The sequence below is a fragment of the Indicator indicator genome, chromosome 2 (assembly GCF_027791375.1).
Source record: "Indicator indicator isolate 239-I01 chromosome 2, UM_Iind_1.1, whole genome shotgun sequence".
Taxonomy (NCBI): domain Eukaryota; kingdom Metazoa; phylum Chordata; class Aves; order Piciformes; family Indicatoridae; genus Indicator; species Indicator indicator.
Window position 1 is genome coordinate 50523644 of NC_072011.1, and position 22773 is coordinate 50546416.

The following is a 22773-nucleotide window of genomic DNA, read 5'->3' on the forward strand; positions in this document are numbered from 1 at the left end:
ACATGTGTTACTTACATCCCACTCATGCCCTCCTAACAGACTGCTGCAGATACTGCTCTGCTTCTCAAGTCTCCCAATTCTGCAGCACTCAAGCTCTGCAGCTGCACTGTTTTCAAGAGGATGTGACATGCTCTTTAAGAACCATTTTCCCTTCCTCAAGCTCAGCACTGTCTAGACAAAAGCATAAAAGAAAGAGGAGTGAAAAGACCTCAGAACTCAGTTTGGGGCAGGGTTTCTGTAGCAACAGTAGTGGCAGAGAAAGAGCAGTTCTTTCAATGACTCCCTCTATTAAATGAGATCCAACTTCAAAACCCTACCATTATTTCTGTAGTCCTGATCATTTCATAAGGCTAAGGAATTACACTAATTCTTGTGTAGATAAATTTTAGAAGCAAAGCTGTAAGAAAGTCAGTGCTACAGAGACTTCATGGTCTATGCTAGTAAAAAGATTACAGAGAACTATAAACACTGAAACTGCAGCAAATATCAAGTGGCACCTTCAATGAAAAAAATCCTTCAAATCTACATCCATAATACTGTGATAAGTAAAATCAGAATCTGCTTCTGAATGTCTCTGTGTTTTATGAAACTTCAGTCATGTTTCAAAATATTAAGACAGTTTTTAAAATCCAAGAAAACATTTTCAAATGCAATTTTGAAATGACAATAAACTTTTATATTTACGGTAACAGGAGGAATTAAGCTATTTGTATTGGGTTTGGCTGAGCTGAAGTTAATTCTCCTCATAGCATCTGTCTAGTGCTGTGTTTTGCAGCAGTAGTTGATAACACAGCAATGTTCTGGCTACTGTTGAGTAAGTATCCAGGCTGTGTCTTTTCAACATTTCCCTTCCCCAAGAGTACACTGAGGGGTCGGCAAGATCTTGGGAGGTGACACGGCTGAGCCAGCTGACCCAGACTGACCAAAGCTGATGCCATATGACATCAGCTCAGGTATAAGAATGAAGTGAAAAAAGCAAGTGGGGAGATTCATCCATGGTGTCTATCCTCCTAAGGAATCACCAAACTTAGAGTCCTGCTTCCCAAGACCAACCATCATCCTGCTGATGGGAAGTAGAGACTAACATCTCTCTCTCTGCTTTCACTTCTGTGTGGTCTATTGCCTTTGCTTATTATTAAAATTGCTTCTATCTTATTACTTGCTTTTCCCCTCTCCCCTGTCCATTTAAGGAGGGGAGTGATAGAGTGGCTTTGGTGGGCATCTGGCCCTTAGGCCAGGGCCAAACCACCACACTATTACTTCAATGTCTCGATGTCTGCACCTCATGAACAACTAAAATTATGTATCAGGCTCTCAACTGTACCTAGCTACCAGCAGGCAGAGCAGAAGGGAATCTTTAAGTAGGGCATTATTAGGACTCGTAATTGAAGTTCTTGTAGAGATTTTCCTAGTATATCCACAACTAGTCTCCAGTTACAGTAACCAATCCAGACTCTTTCACAACTGTGTAATTTAGAAGCTCCAATTAATGCTATTCCAGTTACTATCAACAATACAGCTACTACTACTATTAATAGCAAAAATAAACAGTATTGCAAGAAAAAGATTTATAGCTTGAAACTCTCTCACTGGAATGAAGAATCTCAAGTTTTATTCCCTGCTCCCAGGACTGCTGAACATCAAAAACAATTTTATGTGCATAAACTGGAAACAGAGACCTTCCAAATCAGCATCTCAGTTACTAATGACCACACTTAGAACAGCCACAGAAGACCATACTGATTTCAACAAAAAACAGGTGACCGCAATTTCATCAGTCTGATTACTAACGGGAAACTTATTCACACTGATTCCATGAATATTCTGCTTTCTTAAACTGTTCTACTGTAATAGGAAGGTGGAAACAACTACTGAGTACAACCTAGGTAAGAGGGTAGTGGTTAAATCAAAGGAACTCACTCATCAAGATTATAACAGAGACTGAGGATTGCCCAAGGAAATCAATCTGCAATCAGCAGAGGTGGAATGCAAAATCAGAGCAAGGGGGCAAGACTGGACACTGCCTGCTTGTCCTTCAAGACAGCAGAAACTTAATCTTGTTTGTGTTAAGTGATGGCTAAGCATGCGTATCAGCTGAGACACTGAACCCTTGACATTGCCTCTGTACACTCTGCCACTGAAAGGCACCGAGACAGGCAGGCATCAAGACAGTCAATCCTACTTCACAGTAGCAATTCTGAATATATACCAAGACAGAACTTTCAGTATCTGCAAAAACTTTAATGACAAAAACATTAGAAGCCTTGACCTTTCCAGGTATCTCATGTTATAAGCAGGAACTGTGGAACAATGTATTTTAGATATCACTTGTTCCTTCACAATACACTATGAGAATATCTTTGCAATCAGGTCGTTCCTCACTTAGGTCAGCACAGGGTTCTCACACGAGGGAGGGAGGGAAGCAAAGATGGCACTGGCATTCATTAGGAAGATACAAAAGGATGAGAAGAGAGCATGAGAGGAGTAACTGTTGGAGAATGAAAATACAATAAAGCCATCCTAGGAATACATGCTGGAAATCCTGCTCTTTTGGTAATCTGCCTTCCAGGTTACCTCCCCTGCCAATCTCATACACTAGAAAGCTCTCCAGCTTTTACCAAGTACTTTTGTTTCTTCCAACTGCTACATTCTATGCAACAACCATATCTTTCCCAGAATCTCCAACTCCTTCATCACAAAATTACTCCAAAAACTCACTCTCAAGAAGTTAACGCTAGAAATACATCTGAGATTCCTGCCCACCTACTCATGCTTATCAGAAGAACCTCTACAAAGAACAACCAGGAAGTCTAGGCTATGACAAATACATGCCATAGGTCACCTTTTTTCCCCCGTAACCTCATTTTTCTTAGGATGAGTCCTCAAAACCCACCTCTGCAATGCTGCATATAGAAAGCTGATGTCTGATAATAGCTAGCCCATTACCAAGTTCTATTGTTCCTCATTAGCTGAAAATTGCGCACATCCTATCATCAGTACTCCACTCCCCCATCATTAGCTTAACCAGCTTATCTGAAGTAAGAACTGTCGCTCAACATATGCTGCTTCTACAGTATTTTATAATGATATTAAAAGAGAAAGAACAGGGCAAACACTTCCCATCAGACTACTGTGGCTACAGAAAAGTCACTAGTTCTCTATGCATAGATAAACAGCTTTACAGATTTATTTGTGCCTATTATTTAAGGTCCCTACACACCTACAAGTATATCCATGTTTCTGTCAGGAACATGCTACAAACAGAGAGTCAAATTAACAGTACAACAGAAGAAGAATTACCAAGAAAATCTTACTCTATGTATCCAAATAACTGAACTGTGGAATGAGGTACTAATTTTTTGTTTTTAAACACCCACACTAATGAAATCAAAGAAACATAGGTCAGAAGGGATCTCTGGAAGTCATCTATTTCAATCTTCTACTCAAAGCAGGACTACTGCCAGCACTAGAGCATATCAGCCTAGGCTTCACCTCCAGGGATGAGAATTCCACAACCACATTGGCTAAAGCTTGGTTCAGGGTTGCAATATACTCCTGGCAAAAAAAAAAAAGAATACTGAACTCTACTGGCAACATGTAATGAATTTAAAATGACTTCTCTAACACTGAAGTTAAAGCAAGGAAACATCCGAAGCTAACAAAAAAATGCTGTTCATTAACGAAATTGCTAGTTCAGATTCTACATTACAAATAAGAAATAAATCCATCCTAACATATGCAAGAAATGTACAAATTACTAGCTTTTAAGGTCTACAGTCACTAAAACTGCAATTCCAGTTAACTGATGAGAGTTACAGCTGAGAGTATTTCCACTGCTCAGCAAGCTGGTTTACCCTTTTACAAAACACAGCCCAACACTGCAGTATCTTTCAACTAATCCCCCAATAAAAGCCAATGAAACACTTAAATTGTTAAATATAAGGTGGTTCTATTTTAGAATTCAGAATTTTCAAGCAAAAAAAGATCAAAACCCACATCTACTTCATTCAGTTTTATAAAAGCCAAGTACAGACATAACAGAAGTATGCAAATTTAATACAAATAGAATTTATGTCCTGACCACTCACATTGGAGTTGGCAAAAATTGAATTTGAGTTGGCCACAGAATATTCTGCATTCGTCAAATCCTCATTGCTCTGACAAAAGACAAAAATCACAGTTAGAAATAATACACTCAAGGAAGCTTATGTATGTCTAGTACAAATGAATGCTACTTACAGATTTACTACTAGGTCCATGTAGAAAATAATTCAGTGCCTGTGGGTCCCTTAAGGAGGGGAAAAAAATGAAAACATTGTTATCACTTTTAAGAAGCTCTTTCTACTAATGAGGCTAGTTTAACTAAGCCAGATACTATGTTCATATAAATCAGGTTTATAATACAAACACATTTCTTTCACTGACTCCAACGCAAAGTTGAAAGTTTATACCATCTGAAAATTAGTTTCTCTATCAGCACAATTTTCAGATGTTGATCATATCTGCTGTCATTGTACAAAGCCACTCTAAGCAATATCCATGTTCATCACACAATTTCAGTTTCATTCTACTTTTTATGAAGGTGTTATTCGTATTCTTTTAAAACACAAAGTAATTTATAAGAGCATAGTACAAAACCTATACTAAGGAAATACTACCCAGTACGGGCAACAAAGCTGGTGAAAGGTCTAGAGAACAAGTCTTATGAAAAAATGTTGAGGGGAACTGGGATTGTTTAGTCTGGAGGAGGGTGAGGGTACACCTTATTGCTGTCTACAACTACCTGAAAGAAGGTTGTAGTCAGGTGAGGGCCAGTCTCTTCTCTCTAGTGGTGATAAGACGAAAGGAAATGGCTTGAAATTGTGCCAGGGCAGGTTTAGATTGGAAAAAATTTCTTTACAGAAACAGTGGTCAGGCATTGGAATGGGTTGCCCAGTGAAGTGGAGGCGTTACCATCCCTGGAGGCGTTCAAGAAACAAATGGACATGGCGCTTTGGCATATGGTTTAATGGCCATGGTGGTGTTAGTTGATGATTGGACTCAATGATCTTTGAGCTCTTTTCCATCCAAAATAATTTTATGATAACTAAAACAGATACCATCTCTTCTGCCAATATAACTAGAATGCCCGTTTTGCTAGTGTCTTAAGTCAATAAGCCTGAATCTCAAACACATCTTCTGACACCCTTAATACAAAAACTTAAGCTTGCCAGTCCCTTTACTTCAAGAAAAAAGCAGCACCTTCTCCAAGTGAAATCAGCCACAGAAATAGCTGCATAAATATGAAAAACAATTTCCAAGTAATTCATTAACCTAGCACTATCACTGAATAAAACTTAAGATTAAAAATGGGGTCGAATAGAGCAAGTTTTGAAAAATCAAAACAAATTAAAAATACATTACTGTAACTGTACATACATACAGACCAAGTAAACAACATTAGAAGGTTGTCCTGCATGGGATTATTTTAACACAAGAATTACACTGCATTTTCCAACACACCCCTTAGCATGAAGAATAAAATGACATGGAAGGTTTTTTTTTAGAATATCTTTATTGATTAACAAGTAATAATAAACTGTTTCTGAGAAGCAGGAGATTCTTATATAAAAATATTCAAAACATCTCTCCTTTTCTCTTGATCATCCTAGAAAATAAAGAGGGAACAAGTTAAAGATGTTTCAGGTTTACAACTACTCTCTTAACAGCACAAATACGCCTCTCTTCCTGTTTTTTTTAATTTAAAAATATAAACTGAATTCAGGTTTTTACAAAAGACATGTTAAACAGGAAGTGCTCAGAGGAGAGCACTATGGTACAATTAGGTTTACAACGCCGAAGCGATTACATTTATTTTCAAACAAAAAAGTTATTTTCATAGTACATGACAATAAATTTCAAGAATTAAGAAAAACAGAACTCGTCATCTCATATAGTGCTCTACTGCACTTCTGAGTTCTATCAAGAAAATAACCAGGTTGTTTAATACTAATTTCAGTTATTGGCTTTAAATCGTGAAAAAACAATTAAAAATGTAGAACACTTCATCACTTCAAATACTGTTTTTAGTACAGAAGGGATTTTAAAAGGAACTTACCAAATCAAGGACCAGATGTAAAAAAAAAAAAAAAAAAAAAAAAAAAAATGCTCTTTTCCATTCTTCTAGATGCTTGGGGCAGTAACTGCTGCCAGCAGCAGGAAGAACACTAATTTTTCACACACACACTCATCTGTATGGAGAGCACTTCATTTTCTGGACCACCTGTGAACTTGTACAAAGATCCTTGCGATTCATGCCCATGACAAAGCACTTAATTGTCCCATACAAACAATTACCTTCTTCCAAGCAGAATGTGTTCAATCAGTAATCTTGCACACTATACTTCGCAGAACGTAACTGAGCCATTACACTTTTGCTGTAGCATCCACAAAGTAACCCCCAAATTACAACAGCCACTATGGTGATACTCTGATTTTTCTGAAGTAAAAGCTCTCATTCATTTCACTAGAAGCTTTGCAAGCATGAGAAAGGTGAAAAGTCCTCTTTATTTATTACATGTGAGAGTAAACATTGCTTGTGTGGAAACGATCATTCAGAAAATGCTTTTGCAAAATTATTTTTTACCAACTTTTCTGAAAGAAATTCTTAAGGAAAACTTACCCAATAAGATCAAGGAGACAGGATTCATCATCATCATCATCCATGACAACTAGAACAAAAAGGGAGAGGAATGATATTCAATACATATCAGACAAAAAACACTTTCAATAATAAAACCAATTTAGAGTATCTCAGTAGTTTTTATCAAGCAATTTATGAAGTTGACAGCTACTACTGGCAAAGTTCTTAAACTTGCGCCTTCTACAGAAGCCCACAGATTTCAAAATCAAGTTAGGTTACATATAATAATATACAAAATCCCATGCAATGTTTTACCATTTAGATAAGTTTTTTAAAATTTTAAGATGAAAAAAGACAAATTATTGACCAAACTCATTAAACGGAACTTCTGTGATTTTTAAGAGTAGTAAAAAGTTTAAACCTTAAAAAAAAAAAAGAACACAGAGTGCAATCTCAAGACTCCAATTAAAACGCTTCTATGTGAATTTACTCCCACCTAATCCCAGTGAGGGAATAATCAAATGTGGTAGTTTAGGGCTATGCCTTTAAAATTTTTCACAGATCTTGAGCAGAAAGTAGTAAAAATGTAAATAAATCACTATTGGGTGTAAAAAGGGAAATAATGATTATTCTAAACAATTCCATTGGAGGGTTATCTCCTATAAGACTTGGTTCCCCAAACAATCTCTAGTTCTGTTCTTCTCTTCTTGCTTCTTCCCTGGGGAGATAATAACCAGCTTATTAACCTTGGCTGCATCGCTCTTATTTTTAGCTAAGTCTAACATATCTCTGCTTCTTTCTCTCTTCCCTTTGTACAGGGGGGTCAGGGAGGGGGAAGCAGAGAGGCAGCTTCCCGGGTCTTTGACCAGAGGGGTTCTTGTGCTGTTTTGTTAATTATAAATACCTGCAAATATTGTAAATACTCTATATTTGTACATATTTGTTGCATTTCATTGTAGACTGTAGTTTGGCTTGTAAACACAGCTCCATCTGCTTCCAAACTGAGCTAGTCTGGTAAGGTTAATGTTGAGGGGCAATTTTCACCACACCAAACCCTACAAAACTTAGAGACTGTTACAATGTAGTGACTGTAATACTGTCCAGCCAAAAGGCAAATCAGTTTAGATGAATATCTGACAGTGTTACAGGCTAGAACCAAAACCATAGCCAAGGCATTACAAAGCAATAAAAAGACCACTGTTTTCTAGCAGGTGTTTCTTAGCTATTGCTAATGACAAAATGTCCACTTCCAGTTTCCCCAGAAGTGTACTTAAATGAACTTGTGATTAATAGTGCAGAGTTCTGACTTTTAGCAATGGGTGGGGAATTTATCTGCATTACACAAACTGAATACAAGTGTCCTCCATTCATTGGACACAGAGCATTTTTAGCTTCACAGTATCACAACTACCAACTCTCTTACACACTGCCTATTTGGTCAGGTACAGCCTGTACCAAACGCATTCCATCACTCTTTCCTCCACGGTTATTCCTTCAAACCTTCCATTTTGCATATCCTGGTTCTCCTGTAATTCTCACAATGTCATCAGAGACTGTACCTTCTTCCTTTTCCCTGTCATTAACTCCAAGGATAGCTTCATCCTCCCTTGCTCTCTGTGAAGATCACATACACCCACCACTTCAATTATCAACTGATGCAAATATTTCCTAAACATCTTGGTGCCCTGGTCTCCATTTAGTTATTCAATGTCATATTCACAGTATCTTCTAATCACCTCAAATTGATCACTGGGCATGCTTTTTTCCCAACTTCACTTGAAAAGTTTGCTATCATATTTATCAATCAAATTATTAACAGTTTTGGCTTCAATTCACTTTCTTCTCCCTCTTACTTCATACCACATAGAAACTTACTCTCCCTGACCAGATCCACATAAATCATTCTTCAGGTTCTCCCTCATAGAGATCTCCATAACAGTTAAGGCAACGAAGGGACTGAAGCATCTGTTAAACAAGTGGTTGAGAGTACCTTAATTGTTCCAGCTGGGGAACAGAGGCTTTGAGGATATCTTATCCGTGTGTTTTAATGGGATGGTGTAAAGAAGACTGAGCCAAACTCTTCTCAGTGGTATACAGTGAATGAACAAGAGGCAAGGGACACAAATCTATTTAAAAAAGAAATGTTTGGGTGTTTTTAATTAAAAAAAAATAAATTCAGAGGGTAGTAAAATACCAGCACAAGACTTCCAGCAAGGTTATGGAGTCCTCATCCTTGGAGTTACTCAAAACCCATCTGGACTACATCTCTGAGCAGCCTACTCTGGCTGAGCCCACTTTGAGTAGGATAGAGTGAGGTGAACTCCAGATATCCCTTCCCACTTTAGCCGTCCTGTGATTTGTAACCTCTTTCTGAGATTTTTCTGTATGTCACTGATTTTGGAACTGGTTTATACTTTCGGCTAGCAGAAAGTACCCTGTCCTCTATAGCTCACAGCCACATTCAGATTTTTTTTTTCCTTCAGTCTCTTGTGCTTCAACTTATACTGAAGGTAAAGCAGAATCAGAGAAAGTATCACATAAAGCACCCCTCAGTAACAGCTCTCTGGGAAAACTTGAAAACAAAGCATAGCTACAGAGAACTATGTCAACAAAATCAGCATACATGAGGTGATTATGCATCCTAAGAAAATTAATTTCTCCCATAGTTCAGTTTTACTGCTGCCCACTGTTGCATACAACTACCAGCACGAGCACTGTTCTTGATATTTTAATGCTACGCAAGTAACATTTTATGATGTCATGAGATTTAAATGTAAACGTGTATTAGTAAAAACAAATTATTAAGCAATTCGTATTAAGAGATTAGCATTCTGACTGTTGTTACTTACAGAAAGCTTTTATTTCCTCTAAAAGCTAATCCATCTCTCAAGAGCATGGCTTCAAAGACTCCTAGCTAACTAAAAGTAAAACTTAGCTCCATCAAAAGTCACACTTTATGCCTACTTTTGAACATCCCATCCCATGTACCTATGACAATATGACATCATTATTTTAAAAAAAAAGGTCTTCACTTGCTGGAGTGAGTCCAGAGAAGGACCACAAAGATGATCCAAGGGCTGGAACACACCTCCTATGAGGATAAAAGAGCTAGAGAAGAGGAGATGGGGGGAACCTTTCAATAGCTGAAGGGATCCTACAGGAAGGTTGGAGAACGACTTTTCACAAGGGATAGGACAACAGGGAACGGTGTTTTAAACTGAGGGAGAGCAGGTTTAGACTGGAAATTCTTCAGCGTGAAGGTGGAGAGACTCTGGAATAGGCTGCCCAGAGAGGCTGTGGTACGTACTCCCTGGGGGGTGTTCAAGGCCAGGTTGGATGAGGCCTTCAGCACCTCAGTCTAGTTAAAGAGGCATCCCTGCCCATAGCAGGGAGGATGGAGTAGATGGTCCTTTCCAACCTAAGCCATTCTATTATTCCTAACAAGCTTTAACAAAATGCTTGTCATCACTAGCAGAATGAAAAATAAAGTTGTGGGGTTTTTTTTGCTTGGTCAGTTGGGGTTTTTAATGCTGGCTTACCAAAATGCTAATCCTTATATAAAGTCATTGCTTGCATTATACTTCTATGAAGACTCCTTCATACAGCTCGTCACCATGCCATTGCAGAAACAAGAATACACCTATGATACACAGGCTAAGGGCCTACATGCTCCTGCACTTTGCAAACTGCCAGTAAAGCACATTACCACCATGTCAATATCTCCATAAATTATGGGTAGGTAACACTAACATGATGCTGCATGTGAAATACCAGAGTATGAGCACACAACACACAGAGTTATGTGGTCTGTGAAAGAACAATCAAGTTCACGTCTAAGCCACAAACCTACGTTTTTCAGACTAAATTCTATCCGCACTTCACCATACCCAAGATCTACAAGAGCACGTATATGAAGATTTAAATGTTTTAAACTGATACAGATTTTCATTGCAGATTAGCGTCGTGTTCAGGCCAGCAACAGAAGAGGTGGACAATCAGATTGTGACCTTGCGCACCCAAAAGCAACTACTCATTCAGTCTATCTGGAAAAGAGGGCAACTTCAGCAGTACGTGACCTTAACACAGATGATCATTTAAAAAGGTGTCAACAAAAGCAAGTCTGTCCTGTCAAAATTCTTCTAACGCTTTTTCTACACCACAAATCATAGTTAAGTTTGCTGGTTTTTGCTATCTTTTCAGGTTTCCTATACACAACTTATACAAATTCTGTCCTCCTCACTGTTGTTAACATACAGTGGGCCAAATCAATGACTGATGTATGAAACACAGAAACTGTAGAAGGGAAACTGCAGATGTATGAAACGTAGAAGCGAAGACAGTTTGAAAATAGAACTCAACACCATGAGTAGAATTAGAGAAGGAGAGTCAAGTAGCCTATACCAGTGACCTCCAAAGTGGGGTGAGTGCAAGACAATCCACTGGGGCACAAGAAATTCAGCACTACATGCATATAATTTGTAAGTATACATGCTTCAAAAGACTTTTACCAATAGAGGTTTGCACTCAACCATTTGCGTAACACTGGCCTAGATTCTTAGAGGTTAACTCACTTCTGTACTCAGATCAGTTGACAGAGACTTCAGGTGGGATTTGGTGGGCCAAGGTGGGCCATCAGGGCCCATCAGAGCACTCAGAGCCCTGACAAGAACCCACACTAGAAGTGGTAGGGGGAAAATACAGGTTGGAAAGATTCATACAACCTGCCGTACAACTGTTACAATGTAGCCTAACAGATATCTAGTCATCATCAATACTGCTTTACAGCATCATCTTGGGGAAAGAAAAAAAATACCACCACACCAAACAGAACACAAAAAAGACCTTTTTATCAGAAGTAGTCAAACTCAGCCTTGCTGGTGCATCCAACTAATCTAATCCTTACCAATTAGCCATTAACCCCAGCACAGCTATTCCCTGCAATTCATTATTAGCACACCCTCTACTGTTCTATTTTATACTCCTGCCACTGCACTGGTAAACCCAGTCTACACTTCAACTCGGGTCACATGTACTCATGGAACAAGCACTGCTTATCCTTTTGGGGAAAGAACCAGAGTGCTCTATTGCACATTCCCAAACATAATATAGGAAAAGGTGAAAGTAATGAAACTGACAAGGAAATCCCAGCTATGGAGGCTAATCCTCTGCAGGTCTGGTATTACTTGTCTTTAAAGCCTATCCTATGCCTCCCTTTCAATATTTTCACCTACTAAGGAGCAAAGACCAACAAAAGGAGGATAGAGCAGTCCTGCAACCTTCTCATCCACTTTCTTCATGTCAGCTCAAGGCTTGAACAGTTACCTAGAACAGAAAATTGTTCTGACAATATACACTAATCTGCTTCAACCTGGATTCGCTTCTTGGTTTGGTTTAGTTTTGCCATAGGGTTACACAAGTGTATTAATGCCACCATGAGAAAGGATAGGAATGAGGGAACTGGGTAGATAAATAGAAGGGAAGGCTGCAATGCTTCATCCAGATTAAAAAGCAGCTCATGGGCTGTATTAACATATAGTTAATACAGTTACCACTCTTACATTAGCTGCAGTGCAGGCAGCAGGTTGATGGAAGCAATTATTCCCCTCTACTCAGCACTTGTGAGCTCCCATCTGAAACAGCGTCCAGTTTTGCCTCACACACCCTCCACACACTCCTCTGAGTCCAGTAGAGTGTGCAGGCACATAACAGAACTCTGAGGGAATCACATTTCTTCAGGCTGGAAAACGGAAGGCTAATCAAAGCACTACCTGCAGTCTGCCACTAGCTAGAACACTACTAAAACACGCAGATGGCTTCTTCTCATCAATGCACAGCAAGACAAGAAACTACAAGCAAAGCATACAACACAGAAAATCCCAAGCAGACAAAAGGAAAAAAGAAGAATTCTCAAGCAAGAGAGTGGAATTACCATCTTTGGAGATTTTCACAATTCAAACAGCCCTGACCAACCTGTCCTAACTTTCAAGCTAGTTCTGCTTACAGCAGGGGCATGTCCAGATAGCCACAGTGGTCCTTACCAACCTAAATTTTTAATCACTGAGCTTCACAATACACAGCATCATGAAACACATGCAGGGTCTACAACCTGAAGAATCATTACAATTGGATTTGTATAGAAACAGTCCAGGTATTTATTCATGCTTCATACCCTGTATGCAATTTTTATAACCAAAAAAATGGGAATATTCAAAACTACCATAAATACTGGATTTTAAATTCAAATTATATTGAAGCTTATCACAAAATAATCATTTGCCTTTCTCAAAGTAATTTATAATTTTGTTCAACCTTAATATATACCTTCAGATACAAAGTAGTAAAGAATTATTTTCACATTTTGTTAAAAAACTACAAGAATGGATAGTTTAGAAAAGCAACATTAAAAACAGCAATTCCCAAAAGTGTGATACAATCGACATCAAACTCTGGTAAGCCACAAGTAAATTGGTTCATGCAACTACCGCATGCTAGCCCATAACTTCTGAGAGTAAAAGCTGACCTTTGGAAATCAATTCTTTAAAGTAAGGAAATGACTGCTGTAGTTAGTGCTTTATAGTGGGAGATTATCAAACTTGCATACAGTAACATAAACAGCATCTGAAGCAACTACTGTTTAAATTACAATATATTCCCACTAATCCTCAATCCTCACAAGCTCCGGAAGACTTTGGACACATCCAGCCAGCAGGAACTCTGTTAATACCTCCATCACACTTTATAAGGGATCTGAGCCATCGATTCTTCTGTAATATCCTGCTGGCTCTACATCATTCTCCAAAATTTTAATCTACAGTATCGACATTAATAGCAACTTCACTGTGGAATACACTGTCACTGTAATAGTAATCATCAGAACACAAACAAAAGAACTGTTACTCTAACAGTCACTGTAGAAAATGGTATTTTAGTGAAATGAGTGAGCTACATCATCTTTATGACATCTGAATTTGTTATAGATACTAGCCCAACACAAGCATCCATCCCTATATGAAAGGATCATGGCAGTATGAAGTGATTCCACACTGATTGTAGAGGCAAAACACTTGGCACTAAAGTTCCTCCTTCACAAATTTCTACAACTCCCCTTAATCCTCACAGTGCTACGATTTTGCTCAGTGTGCTCCTGAACTGGGGTGGGCCGGGGGCAATATGCCATTTGACCACATATTAGGTAAAGCCTATCATTTAAGCAGCACGCACTTCAGGTTGTCAAGGTGCTGGAACTACTGCCTTTGTCAGTTATCTTTCAGGTTCCTAAAGAACAGGAACACTTGGATTCATTGAAGGAGACTTACCTACACAAGAACAACCAGACCTCATTTGCATTCTCTCCAACACAGGCATGTAAAAACAGAAAATAAACTTGAAGTCTTACTACCACATATTTTAATCTCAGATTTCAAGTCTGTACGACTTTTGAACAATGTAGTATCTTGCAAAGTGGACAATTTCAGATTCTTATAGCTAAGCAAGCATGTACTTTATGAAAAACTTAAAAGCTGCTCATCACATCAAGCCCTTTATTTTCAAGAAACTGATTTTTACACAAATGGAATAAAAAAAAAATCTCATCTTCTCATTAGTGTGAAAAAAAATGTGCAGCAGAATAACGACAGTATTCAACAGGAAAGAGGTACATACTGAAAAAATAGTACAAATTAAAATCTCACTCTATGTTCTACTCAGGAAAAATATAGAAGGCATCATTATCACAAAGTCATTCAGTCATTTCAGGACAACAGGAGTAAGGAAGCCACATTATTGTTTAAAATGCATGTAGATTTAACTGCTCACTGGTGAATCAAGATGTGCTTTTATTCTACAATATGTAATTATTCCTTATGAATAATTTATGTTTGAAAATAATCAATAAAAAGCAAGTACTAAACTGTTGCAAAATCTACCAGGATATGTACTTTTAAAAAAAGAGCTAACAAAGCAAGAAATATGGGATTAAAGCATAGTAATGCAAGAGGCAAGCATCAACTTCCTACATATATGAAAATGTCTTCATTCCAAGAGTCTAAATCTAAGTAGTACAAAGTAGCACTTTTAAGATGAATTTAGAATGCCTGAAACCAGCTGTGGAACTGAAATAAATCAATGTCAGAGACGTCTGTATAGAAGAGTATGATGAGATGTATTTTTAAATGTTCAGAATGATGCAAAGCTTCTTTACAAAAAACTACTCCAAAAAATGGGAACTATTCAGAAATCTGATAAATAGCAACAAGAAACATGAAAGCTACTAGCTCTCATGAATTGCTAGTTGTGGCATTATGCATCTTCTTTACACAACTGTGAAGTACCAGCTCCATATACAAAAGGGCAAAGAAAAAACACTAAAGCACAACCTAGAATAGGTTCCATTTAGTATAGCATAAATAGTTCCGTTTAGTATAGCATAAACACAGAAAGACTCTTGCTTGTAGTAAATGTAGTAATTTATCAAGCTTCCAAAAACTACAGTGAAATTTTACTATATTATCAGAAAAAAAAATGGAAATGTGGTTCATTTGCTAAGAGTATGTATAATAGTAAAGGTTAATGCAGCTACACTCAAGTACACCAAGTACATGCGGGAACTCCTAGTGAAGCTGTCTAAAATCTGGTTTCCCTCAACCACACATATTGGGCATCAATCTTTTCATTCAATACACATTTTCCCTGCTGCACCCAGAGCTCCTTTTGACAACACTAAAATCTTGGTAAGACTTTCATCCAGGCGGAGATGTTTTAAACAGCATAGAGAAAATCCAGTGTAACTTGCAGTCTTGAGATAAGGAAACATTTAGAAAGGCCCTGGTTTCATTCCAGAAGAGAAAAAGGAGGCAGCATAATCTCAACCTTTCCTTAGAAAAGTTTGCCCGATAAGTTAGACACTCTTAAGTATTTCTAGAAACCACTGTATACAGTAACGCAGGCTATTGTGCAACACAATACTTGCAAGAAATGTCAAGGTAGTTCTTCAGATATTTTTACTGTGTTTCTACTAGAAAATAGCAGTGCATCGTATTTCTCATTCTGTGCAGTTTTCAAAGATTTGGGAAAAAAAAAAAAAACAAAACAAAAAAACAACACTCAGTCCCAGAATGTAACTTCCCTATGAACTCATTTCTCAGTTAATTTATAAACTAATTTAAAACCTTTCCACTCTAGCCCACAGAAAAAAAATTATCACGCAAAACTGGTTACCTTGTCACAGACATGGTTCGCACAAGCTAGTACCAGCTAACAACTGGAGATTTATACTTTCAGTTACTATGTCTGGGAAACCAGTGGAAATTTTCATATGATTTGACAGATGTATAACTAACTCAGCAGTGCAGTCCGTATCAAAGCCCCCAAAACCAGACTGAAGAACCTCCATATTATCAATCTTGGCTTTTCTGAAGCCAATGGAATTTTGCCACCTACATCAGTGGAGTCCAAGGTATCTTCTGTAGCTGACATCTCCATAAATCAAAGCTTCAACACCAGATTTTTTAAAATCCACACTCTGATCAAGTTCACAGTAAAAGTACTGCAAGTTCTACCTGATAAAAGGCGTAAGAGCAGCCCTTATAAAAAGCCCTTGCAATTAAACTTTCTTCCTGGGCTGCCCTTTTTTCACCACCTAATACTTTCAATTAAAACAATTTAAAAGGATATTATATAATGTTTTGACAGTAATTTAGACTGGATCTTAGGAAGCAGTTCTTCAGTATGAGGTTGATGGGACTCTGGAATAGACTGCCCAGGGAGGCTGTGGATGCCCCTCCATGGCAGCGTTTAAGGCCAGGCTGGATGAGGCCTTGAGCAGCAGAGTCTAGTTGAGAAGCATCCCTGCCCACGGTGGGGCAGTTGGAGTAGATGATCTGAGTTCCCTTCCAACTTAAGCCATTCTATGATTTGCCCACTTTCTTTTTCTTTTGGTAAGCATTGCCTTACACACAAGTAATACTGGAAGTAGCTCTAATACATTTTAATACTAGCAGAAGAAAACAAAGTAGCAAGAAAACTTCACAACAGTCCGTTGATGATAGTTTATCATGTGGGTTTTTATTTTATGTAAAACCTCAGCAGTTCTCAAATAAGAGCAAAAACAATAGACACAGTAGTGTTTTTCAACAATGAAAGCAGGGGTGAATGAACATTTGAAAAATAACATTACACATTCATTTAACTACATGATCTTGAAAAAACACCAGTTCAGGTCAGTGTTTATGCATTTATGTTCAACAAGGGCTTTACCAATATTGTCTACTCCAGCTTTCAAATTAGAACAGCTGCAGATCTCAATTAACATCAGAATAGTTTATTAATCTTGCTGCTTTTGCACTCCTGTATGAAAGGATATGATGGTTTAAAACTGTCTTTTTAATTTTTCTTTGCCAAGTTCAAGCAGAGAAAGCTAAAGAGCGTAAATAAGTCACTATTGGGTGTAAAAAAAGCAAACTAATGATTGTTCTAAACACTTCCATTAGATAGATAAAAATGTTTAAGAACCACTACTCAAAACAGAGTTTGGGCAGTCGGAGTGGGGAGTTCACTTCCTTGCTGGGCTGTCTGGCTGCTGCTGCTGCTGCTTCTCTTCTGGCTGAAGATAACACACTGACCTTGGCGAGCTAAGTTAACAGCCTCTCTGCTTTTAACTAACTCTGCTTTCTGCCAGTGGGGTCTGGGGGGGAGGCCCCTTGGGAAAGGCCCCTTTGAAGGGGAAGCAAAGGGAGCTTGGTTGTGCTTTTCTGTTGATTGTATATATGTATTTGTAAATGTTGTGAAATTTGTATGTTTGTACATATTCATTGCATTTCATCATAGATTGTAGATTTGCTTGTAAATACAGCTTTCATTTGCTTCCAGACTGAGCTAGCCTGGTTATTGTCAGTGTGGGGGGAATTTCAGCTCACACTGATACAAAGGCAAACACGCTTAGTTTTATACAACAACCCCCATATCCAGACCAGACCAGGTATAGCATCATGAAAAAAAAGAAACCAAACTAAAAACCCCCACAAGCACTACTTTAACACACAGTGTCACTTATTCCAGCCAAACTACTAGAAGAAATTATGCTAACTTTCTAAGTAGAATGAACTACATTATTAAAGCAGCTCCTATGCCTGAATTATCTCTTACTAGAGATGACTGACACACTTTCATGCTCTCACTGCTGTACTTACTCTAAAAAGCACCAGCCATTAGACTTATCACCAGCCTAATGCAGCATGAAAAGGCATGATCACTGACTACTAGAATCCCATTATAAAATATAACTGCAGTTATGCAGATACAACTTTTCTGGAACCGATATGGCAGTATACCAGAAAACTCTGCAAATACATCTAAAGTACAATGAATGTCCAAGTAGCATACGAACGCATCCACGTGTGCAAAGCTCTTCAGTTCTACACTACGGGCTTAATCACGTGATGCAATATTTTACAGACACAGAAATGGTCCCTGGACAAAACTGGAAATGAGCCCTACACTAGCAGGACTTTGGGTTTCTTTCAGTACCATTAAACTAAATACTCTACTGGAAAACAGCACATGGTAGGCAGAAAAACTGTACATTTCTAAGATGACGTCAATATTTGAGATACAATACCATCTCTGTCAAGGGCCCAGCTATGTACCACTGGCCTCACCTGAGGCCACACATATACTAAGAATAGTAACAACTCAAGAATAGGTGTAATACGTAAGACAAGTGCTTGAAGTATGAACAAAGTAAGAACACTTAAAATACATATCACACTAGTGAATAAGCCAAGATGCACTAACTAAAGCACAACTGGGCTTGTGTACCAACCATCACTCCTCCACTAAGATAAATATGCTATGTGAAACACGAAGTATTACTTGCAAAAACCAAAAAAAAATTATGCTCAGACATGGCCATATAGACTTCAAAGGAATAGATCTGTTATACTGAAAGATGATGTTAACTCAAAATGAGAATACATTCCCTTTTAATTCAACCAGGTCAGAGAGTGCATGGTCATTTGGCAAGTATTAAGCCCTGAGAAACAATAAATTGGTTGGTTTTATCCCATTTTTGTCATTTCTATCTCATTTTTATAATTTCTCATTTTCACAAATTAATTTTAAAAATACACATAATCTGCCAGACTAATACATAAGCTTTAATGAATTTTATTGTACACACCACTAAAAAAAAAATTTACTATCTTGATCCCACTACTACTTTTGACAAAAAATGTAAAATCAACACTTGAAGAGAGTGCATTTCATGTAATAGGAATATTTCTATAATATGTTAACAAATACTGTATACCACACTCAATAGATTTTTTTGACTTTTTAAATTATTAAACATTTAGTAAGTGCATTGTTATAAAAAACTGTTAACATGTTTGTCCCCATGAAGGTCTTTAGAAAACAGTCACGAGCTAGGGTCAGAGTGAAGCTTTCCTCTGATCTGCCAAAAAGCATAAAATTAAGAACTAAATAAGCATTCCATACTCTTTAGTGAGCACAAGCATGAATTGGTCTGACAGCATATTTGCTGCTCCTTGACACAAATGTTAGCATTGAGTCCCATGATCATTGATCCCATTACACAGAAATGTAAAAAAAGTTTTGATCAAAAAAGGACACCATTTTCTACACTCTCCCCAGAAAACCCAAACAAATGAAAGCAAAGAGAAACTTAAAAAGCCTATTAAGAGGAGCTGCCAAATTTAAACGATGAGAGAAGCAACGCTTCTTGTGACACATACATGACTGATAAACACTTGAAAATAAGCTAATCCCTCCCTGAAAAATAAAAAAAACCTACCGTGGGAGTAAGAACAACAAAATTAGTTATCTACCCACTGACCAAAAACTTCCTTGGCCCTTCTATTTTTAAAGAACTTAAAGGCGCTGAAGACTCTTCACTGGAGACTTATTTTGCTCTATATGCTACAACAATCCGTTTTTAACGTAGATGTGTTTTTTAAGGTCATTCAAGATGTCTATTTTTTGGTCATTCTACAGAGGATGTTCATTCAATTTTGTTTTTAACACTCAATGCAACTCATGTCGAGAAACGTGTTTTCGAAACATGAAAATAAGGTCTGAAATGGTGTTCACAGGATTTAAGACGGGAGTACAGACCTCTTTGAAGCAAGCCATAATTAGTAACTCACAGGCCTAAACTACTCATACTCAGACATGGGGGAAGCCTGACAAGGCAGAAATTCAAACCGATTCTGACAGGCCTTTCCCCAGAAGACCGCGCCCGAACGAATCCACCCTTTTTGCTCCCCTGCAGGCACACTGCCAAGAGCCATTCACTTCTCTTCCCAAAGCACACACAAAAGAAACCCCTTACAGCAACTTTTCTAAGAAAGAAGGGGAGAAAAAAGGCAAGCAGCTTCTAGGATTTCGGGAAGAGGATCCGGAGAGAGCAACTCCTCCGACACATAAACCAGAAACGGCCCGAGAAAGGCGAGACGGCAACGCCCCACACGGAGCAGCATAAAGGACCTTAATATGGCGCCCGTGAAGGGGGGGGTAGAGTGGGGGAGAGTCAAAGTGAAACTGCGCAACAAACACTGGCAGGGAGCCAGACACCGCCATCTTCTCTGCTGTCTCCTACTTCTACTCGCACCTAGAGCTGCACCGCAAACGCTGGGCATCGAGCAAGGCTGAAGCCACCTCCGCCGGAGCCTAGCACTCTCCTTCGAATCCTGTGTTGCTCGTACTGTTGAGCCCCGCGAAGGAGAGGCGCATGGAATCGGAGAAAAGCAAGGGCCTCCCCATCGCTTTCCTTACTCCAGTGATCATTTAATAACAGTTCTAAATAAATACAAAGGGGTCCTGTCTGCTTCGTTTAGTTTTGCTCGGTTTTTAACATTACTACACCTGCTTTCTGCCATAATCTGTGAATATACTTTGCAATTAATAGGAAAAACAAATCGAGCGACCCCCTCCCCAATAACCTAGTAAAGGTGAACTGCAAGGATTTCAGATAATCCGCTCCACAAACAACTACTGCATTAAATCACTAGTAAAATCTATATAGAAAACATTGTTCCTTTTACAGAAAATAAGCTCAGCAAAAGATCAAGTTCTCATCCACTACAGCAAAGCCGAAGACGTTACTGCAAAAGGAGACGGTTGTGTTTTTAAGAGAGGCATTAAATACCATGTCTCCAAAAGGGGAAAAAAAGTTAAAAAAAAAAAAAAAAAGAAAAAAGGGCACAACAAACACTGCGGAAAATCTGATCCCCCGAAAAAAAAATCGCATTACCTCAAACCTACCGCCCGAGCATTTTGCGCACCCACTAAAAAGCAGCACCGTTTCCATTCCTTGGTTAAAAGCAAGAAGCACGGAGCAATTCAAAGGAAATTGCAAATAAAGAACCAAACAAGTCAAATCAAATCTAGTGGAGACACCGAAAACGAGGAAACGAGTGAAAAATAAATCCCCAAAAGGTACAAATCTGAGACACAAGCTCAAAGAAATTACAAGATTACGGTGGTGGCGAGCGGTCGGGGGAAATGAGAATATCAAACCAGGGCTGAAAAAGGAAAAAAGAAAAGAAAAATCCTTCCCAGCTCCACACTCAGGAAAGAAACGAAGTGTCTCCATTTTCCCGACGAGGAGAAAAAGTGTTTCACAGACCACAGAGCTTTAGAGAAAAGCAAAGAAACGAGGGGGGAAAAAAAAGAGGGAGGAGATTTGAAAAGATTATTTTTCTTTCTCCCTCACACTCTCTCTATCCCCCTCGCTCCCTCTCACTCTCTCTCTCACACATACAGACACACACACACTCTCTCCCTCCTCTCCCTCTTTCCATCCCTCTCTTGATGGCCATCAAGGGGGCGGAAAATTAAAAAAAAAAAAAAAAAAGACAACAACAACTAATTTTAAACCAGCTCAATCAATGAGTCATTAAAAGAGATTTTTCTTCCCTCCTCTCCTGAATTTGCATGGCATCAGCAAGGGGGAAAAAAAAAAAAAAAACCACCAACAAAAAAAAACCCACCCCAAACCTCTCCCCTCTCTGCAGCTATCAGGCTGGACCTGAAACCTTATCTCTCCCTTCTACACCACCCTCCACCCCCCCCCTCCCGCCTTTATTTTAAGAAACTACTTTTTTTTTTTTTTTAAGTGCCCTCAGCAGCCACCACCACCAGCCTCGCGGAAAAAAAAATATAGTTCATTTCCATGTGGATCCACATCTGCCCAAACAACAGCCACCCACAAAATAACCCTCTTCTTCCTCCTCGTCTCCCCTCTCGCTCGCTCTCTCTCTCGATATATATTTATATACATAGCCCCAGAGCCAATAGCTCTCTGGGCTGAAACCTAATATCCTGGTTTTGGCAACTCCTGGTTGTTAATTTGCTCCTCTTTCTTTTCTGTCTGTCTGGAGATAGATTTCCCCCCTCTCTTTTCCCTCCCCGAAGGAAGGGAGGAAGGAGGTTGTGTGTTTTTTTTTTCCTTGAAATTTTTATCACAAAATTATAATACACTCAAAGGGAAACTCACCGTCATGAAAAAGCAGTGCCTTGTCAACGGGGTTTCTTCGCCATCACATCAGGGGCTGGCAGTGTAAGAGAGAGAGAGGGAGAGCGAGAGAGCGAGGGAGGGAGGGGGGGAGGGGGAGAGCGAGCAAGGGGGAAAGAGAAAGAGAGCGAGAGCAGCGCGGAGCCGAGCCGGGCACCGCACCGCGCTGCACCGCGCCGGCGGGGCCCGGCCACGCAGCTCCGCCGGGAGACAATACCGCAGACCAGCGCCGGGAACACGCACTGCCGCCCTGACATGATGGGTCCTCCGCTCCAACGCCAGTCTCGTTTCGCCTATTTTACGGGCAGTCCCTTTAAAAAGTTGAACAGCGGGGTTTTTTTTCCTCCTTTTAAGAAAGCCGTAGATCTGGCACTATATGCGTGCCTGAGCTGTTTTACTTTCGGTTAAAGTTGGGCTGTGGTTTGGGTTACAGAAAAGGAAACATTTTTTTCCCTACTAAAACCAGCATTAATAACTTGATTTCCATCATATTAAAGTTGTACTACACACACGGGGTAACCAGTGGGGAGGTTCCCACAAAAATAAACGCAGAGTCACCTTGAAAAATACATAAAGACTTGACCCTCTTACAAGCTACAGTATTTTGAGTATTTTTAGATAC

The 22773-nt window shown here is 38.9% G+C and overlaps 1 protein-coding gene across 3 annotated transcripts in view; it reads right to left on the bottom strand.

Annotated features, from left to right (window-relative positions):
- The window catches only part of BICRAL (BICRA like chromatin remodeling complex associated protein), a 45570-nt gene that overhangs the window by 12405 nt on the left and 10392 nt on the right, over positions 1-22773 (bottom strand). The window contains exons 1-4 of one of the 3 annotated variants that reach the window (XM_054392961.1): positions 22134-22164; positions 6662-6710; positions 4240-4288; positions 4089-4157 (exon numbers count right to left, since the gene is read on the bottom strand). In XM_054392961.1, the coding sequence (XP_054248936.1) occupies positions 4089-4157; positions 4240-4288; positions 6662-6705 (162 nt within the window). In that variant the 5' untranslated portion in view covers positions 6706-6710; positions 22134-22164. Of the gene's footprint in view, positions 1-4088; positions 4158-4239; positions 4289-6661; positions 6711-21107; positions 21311-22133; positions 22165-22773 lie in introns of those variants that run through there. The other 2 variants (XM_054392981.1, XM_054392972.1) reach the window with 2 other exon arrangements.